The sequence below is a fragment of the Etheostoma spectabile genome, chromosome 10, assembly GCF_008692095.1.
Source record: "Etheostoma spectabile isolate EspeVRDwgs_2016 chromosome 10, UIUC_Espe_1.0, whole genome shotgun sequence".
NCBI classification, from domain to species: domain Eukaryota; kingdom Metazoa; phylum Chordata; class Actinopteri; order Perciformes; family Percidae; genus Etheostoma; species Etheostoma spectabile.
The window spans coordinates 24,567,007-24,572,305 of NC_045742.1; the positions used below are offsets into that span (position 1 = coordinate 24,567,007).

The 5,299-nt window shown below is 38.9% G+C and overlaps 1 protein-coding gene and 1 long non-coding RNA gene across 2 annotated transcripts in view; one reads left to right on the forward strand and one right to left on the reverse strand.

Annotated features, from left to right (window-relative positions):
• vps8 (VPS8 subunit of CORVET complex) overlaps positions 1–5,299 on the reverse strand; it is a 179,632-nt gene that overhangs the window by 98,666 nt on the left and 75,667 nt on the right. The window contains 5 exon segments of the mRNA XM_032527504.1: positions 595–641; positions 2,663–2,752; positions 3,735–3,833; positions 4,141–4,225; positions 4,902–4,984. Coding sequence (XP_032383395.1) covers positions 595–641; positions 2,663–2,752; positions 3,735–3,833; positions 4,141–4,225; positions 4,902–4,984 — 404 coding nt within the window.
• Positions 1–5,299, forward strand: part of LOC116696479 (uncharacterized) — a 14,810-nt gene that overhangs the window by 877 nt on the left and 8,634 nt on the right. The window lies entirely within an intron of this gene.

Here is a 5,299-nt window from a genome sequence, read left to right on the forward strand (position 1 = left end):
AATTTTTGTCTAGCACTAGCAACCCGTAGGACAACATATGTAGGACACTGACTAAATTAATACATCTAATAAGCTCATACGGGCTACTTATGTGTGTAGAAGCTAGCTGCAAGTGGGATGTAAGGGCATTAGTCAAATGTATCAGTAGTGTGAATGGTAAATGGAGAGCTCAGTTTTTTTGGAGAGAATTGTAGCATGAAATGTCATGTTCGACATGTGTTATGTCATGTACGACATGTGTTATGTTGTTATTACATGTACTACTAGAACTGTTGGGTCCTTGTAAATTATGTGGTCGCTTTCTTTAATTAAAAACAAAATAGTTTTGGATTTATGACCCATTGATCTATTTTCACTACTTAGAGATACCCCTGCCCCATTTTATAGTTTAAAAAAATATATAACTAAGTAACTTTTACTAAAAGTACATTTTAAATTAACTACTTATTACTTTTATTTAAGTAATTTTCTGATAGGTATTTATTTCTTATACTTAAGTAATATTTCATCAAAGTATTGGTACTTTAACTTGAGTACAATATTTTAGTACTTTTTCCACCTCTGGTTATCACTAGAGCAGGACGCACACCATACCGTGGCTCCAGGAGGCAGTTGAGGAACTTGAAAAGTAGCTGGTCATCCTAGAGAGAGAGAGAGAGAGAGAGAGAGAGAGAGAGAGAAAAAAAAGAAGAGATTTATTCAGTGGAAAACATTAACCCATGTCACACACTCCCCCAAGGTATGCACTGAACTTAGAATCAAACAGTGGAATTTATAACTCCTGGCCCGTCATGTGATATCTCTGGCCCAAAATATATTTTTCCAATAGATTTACATGGTGAAAGAGATTTCTGTAATCCCTGCAAAATTACTCTTTTCACTATCAAAATTTGATCTATTCGCTCCGGTAACATTTGAAAAGTCTGGAAATATTGTGATACTGTGCTGTATTGATTATTTCTCACACCCTAATACCTACCTACCAAAAATAAGCAGTGTGTATTTTGCAGGGGAAAATGAGACAGAAATTTGCTACCTAGCAGCACGCCCTGCGGTTCCTCTGCCTTACTACCCGCCACTAGTATACTACATTGCAGGGAGAAAAGTAGATGGCAGCTCTGTGGACAGACCTGAGTTAGCAGCAGTACCAACTCAAATTCAGCCAGCGCAAACCTTATAGCCATCAACAGGCTGGTGGCCAGTGGCTGTGTGGCGGTCTAACTTAACAGGTCTGTTGATACAACAGGAGTAGGGGGCAGTCCAGGATTAGATAAACTAACTAAAGGTTCGGTCAGCTAGCTGCATTAATACAAATTTATTCTGTGGGAAACACTGGTAACCTGGGTCTAATAAGTGATGCTAGAATGTTGTTTAACTCAACTGAACAATATGGACTCTATAACGATGGGGCCAGATCATATGGCATTTAATTTGACATTAAAACAGGCATTGACCATTTTGACATTGAACACTAAGCCCTTATCAATTGATTAACTGAAGAATTCACTGCTGGAAATTGGTAATGCAATAAAAGCTGATTTTCAAGAGATATTAGTAAGGATGAAACCCACAGCAAGTTTTTTTTACAGCTGGATAATGAGTACCTGTCTCTTGTAAGTTGGAATCCCCCACCAATCACGCACTAAACATCCCTCGTAGTCTGACCATTCACTGGTCCCATCTAATTGTTTAACAGTGTTGAAGCATTGAAGAAAATGACACCAGTCACAACACAGGAACACACATAAAATAAGATTGCCCCAGTGCATGCTGGGAGGGCTTCAAACACACCTACCTCATGTAACTGCAATTATAACTGTGCAAACACATTGCATTTCTCAAAAGTTCAAAATGGACAGGTCTAGTTAAAAGCATACTTGCAGCTAAGACAAATATGAAGATGAGAACAAGGACAGTCACAATCTTGAGGAGGAAATTATGAGACAGATGTTGCATCAGTTGGCAACATTACACCTGCAGCTGCAGCACAGCAGGGGTTTAGAGGTATGGTTGATCACACCACCATTACCTAAACACCAGCTGATTTGATGCTCTTTTGAATAAGCAAGACGGTCTGTCCTCAGTGTTACTGTATAGTCTGTAAAAATGCCAATGATTGGATATGGATTACATAGCTTGTGCTTTTTGTATTATGTTAAAATGCATTGCAGTACTGGTAACTTTAACTCAGAAGAAAACAGTTTGGATTGTTAAGAAAAACAAAAAGTTAGCTTTCCAAACAGGTCAGCAGGAACACATGGATGAAAGCTGCTCAATTTAAAAGTATGAAATTCAATGTGCTCATTTTGTGTACACAATGCAGGTAGCAAGAAGCATATAGAACACAAGACAAGGATTGGATACCAACTTCTCAGGTTTTGATACCTTTAAAGATTGATGCTCTTCATCAGGCAGCATTCAGTTAATTATATTTCACACTGAAAAGCTTTCTTTCCTTTAAAGTCACGGTTTAAAGAATTGTGTGACATCATCATGGCTAGTTCTAGTAAAAGTAAAAAATGATCTTCTGCAGTTTTAGTTCAGAAATTAATTTATGTATTTCTGCAATATCTTGAAGCTGATAGTCCATGCAGGTAGACTTTCAACACAAATACTACCAGATAAAGAAGTTATAATAATATCTTATTTATTTTAACCTTACCTGAAGCTCAGAGATGATTTGCTGCACCTCTTTAGCATAGTGAAACACAACTAGGTCAGCTGACTTGCTGGGATCAAGGATCACAAGCTCCTGTGAAGGTATGTAAAGGTACTTAGATACATATTGTTAGTTAGAGATGTCTTCCTAATATTTATTGATACAAATATGAAAAATAGATGATTGCACAGAATTTCACAAAACAAATCAAGCAGACATAGCCAGATCACAATTGTGAGGCTGTGTTGTGTGCTAGCTCCTTCATCTAGACTGGCAACCCTCATGTCTCCCTCATGACTGCTGGGAGTAAAAGTTTTGCTCTTTGAAAGATGCTAAAGTGTGCAGGGAGGCCGGTATTGCATTCGCTTTACTGCACCGTTGCGAAAAAAAGGGAGCTGAGCAGTTTCTACCCTTAACTATGGTCACGAAAGCTAGGTCATGACTAAAAGAACTAGATTACGGGTACAGACGGCCGAAATGGAATTTCTCAAGAGTGGCTGGGGTCTCCCTTAGAGATACGGCGAGAAGATCAGTAATTCCTGAGGAAGTCAGAGTAGAGAGTAGAGCCGCTGCTCCTTAGCGTTTAGAGCGTATAGAGGCTCCCCAGGCGCCTACCTAGGGAGGGTCACGAAGGCTCCCAGGCACGTCCAGCTGGGAGGAGGCCTAGATATATGTCCACACTGCCCTCGGAACGCCTCAGGATCCCCAAGTCAGAGCTGGTTAATGTGGTTCGGGAAAGGAAAGTTTGGGGTCTTCTGCTGGAGCTGCTGCCCCCGCAACCCAACCCCGGATAAGCAGATAAAGACGGATGGATGGATGGATAAAAAAAAAAGAAAAAAAGTATTGGCTTATTAACCCCTTGTAGTTTCTAGGTTAAGGAATCTAATCTGGATCCCTTCTGGATCATGAACATGCTTGACTACATATCTCATCCACCCTGGAGTACCTCGGGATCCCTGAGGAAGTGCTGGAAGACAAGGACCCCTTTTCTACCTTGCTTAGCCGGATACCCACGTGACCTGTCTATAATTTAAGGGATAATCAAATTTATGTGTCTGTCTGAGTATGTTCTGACCTGTATGTGTTGCAGTCCTTTGTCCTTGACTATCTGTTTCTCCTCCGGGCTGTAGCCAGGCATGGACATCAGATTGTGGATGTAGCTGAAGATTTCCCCCTGACACACACACACACACGCATTTTTACTGCTATATATGAATCCACAAATTATATTACAATAGTAAACAGGACTTAAACAATAACAAGGGTCTTCTACATTCTTCGACAATTAAAGATAAAGAAAACACAGCCAGACTATGTGTTACACCTGAGATGGAATACAATGTCACCAGCTGTCTAGCCCTTTATATGATAAGCTTGCCAATCCTAATCAACAAACAAAAATAATGTAAGTGCACACATTCAAATGTACTACATATCAACCAAACAAATGTATAGTTTGATGAATCTGAAATGTATGCTACCTTTCTGAGGGGGTCTCTCAGATAGCAGTCAATGATCCTGTCATACAGATGTTTCTTCTCATAAAGAAATTCACAGATTTGGTAGCTGGAGGACCAGACAGGGAGACACAAAGATATGTCATTGAGGCCACATAATGTTAAAATAACAATAAGACAAAAAATAGTAACTTATATAAATTATTATAGTGACTTAAATCCATTGTTGTCTTTGAGGTTTTTCACAGATTTTTACTGACACTTTGAATAAGACCTTCACACGAAATATCCACATTGGGACATCATAGCTGCACTAATCAATATTTAAATTAACCATTGCTATGTGTAATGTGAAGGTGTCTCCTATAGGGACAATCCCACAGAAAATGATTACTAACTCAGCACTTCCCAAATTTGCAGTTTGGTTCAGTTCCAGCATTCTCATAAATTCAACTCTGTTTGCAACTTCAGCAAGACAGCTCCGACCTACTGGACGCTGCCTGTCCAGCCTCCCACAGGCGACACACGCCACATATAGTAACATATTTCTCTCAGGAGTTCTTTTTGCTTTAGTGAAGCACTGTCAGGTGAATATGTGAACTACATTTGGCAAAACCTGTACCAAGGAAGCTCATAACCCGAAAAAAGTTACAAAATATAGAACTTTTTTTTTTAAAATGTATGGAAAATACAAAAAAGGTACAAGATTTTAAAATAAATAAAATTACTTGATACGATTTTTTATAGTAAATGTCTTTGGTTTCAGTCTTTGGTCGGCTACTCACAACTTAGCTTTCTCTGCCAAAGCCAACAGCCTTTCTTCATTAAACTGTACCACACCGCCAACCTGCAGCAGCTCCAGCAGAACCTACACACAAGTCCCAATAAACACCAGTCACATGATATGATGGCATCCTCTAGCAAATTCCAAACTTATGTCAGCATTTTCATATATACATACATACATACATTATTCAATAAAATTCTGATTTAAACTGGGACAGCAATGCAGCAATAAGAGGCACTAGATGGAAGAAGGGTACTTTGTAACAACAGTTTGAGTTTTTCAAAGTTATCAAAGTGCAATTTAATGCACAATTTTATTTATCAAGGCGCACATGAATGCACCATTAAGTATATATATTGTGTACATTAATAAGAGAGAGAGAGAGAGAGAGAGAGA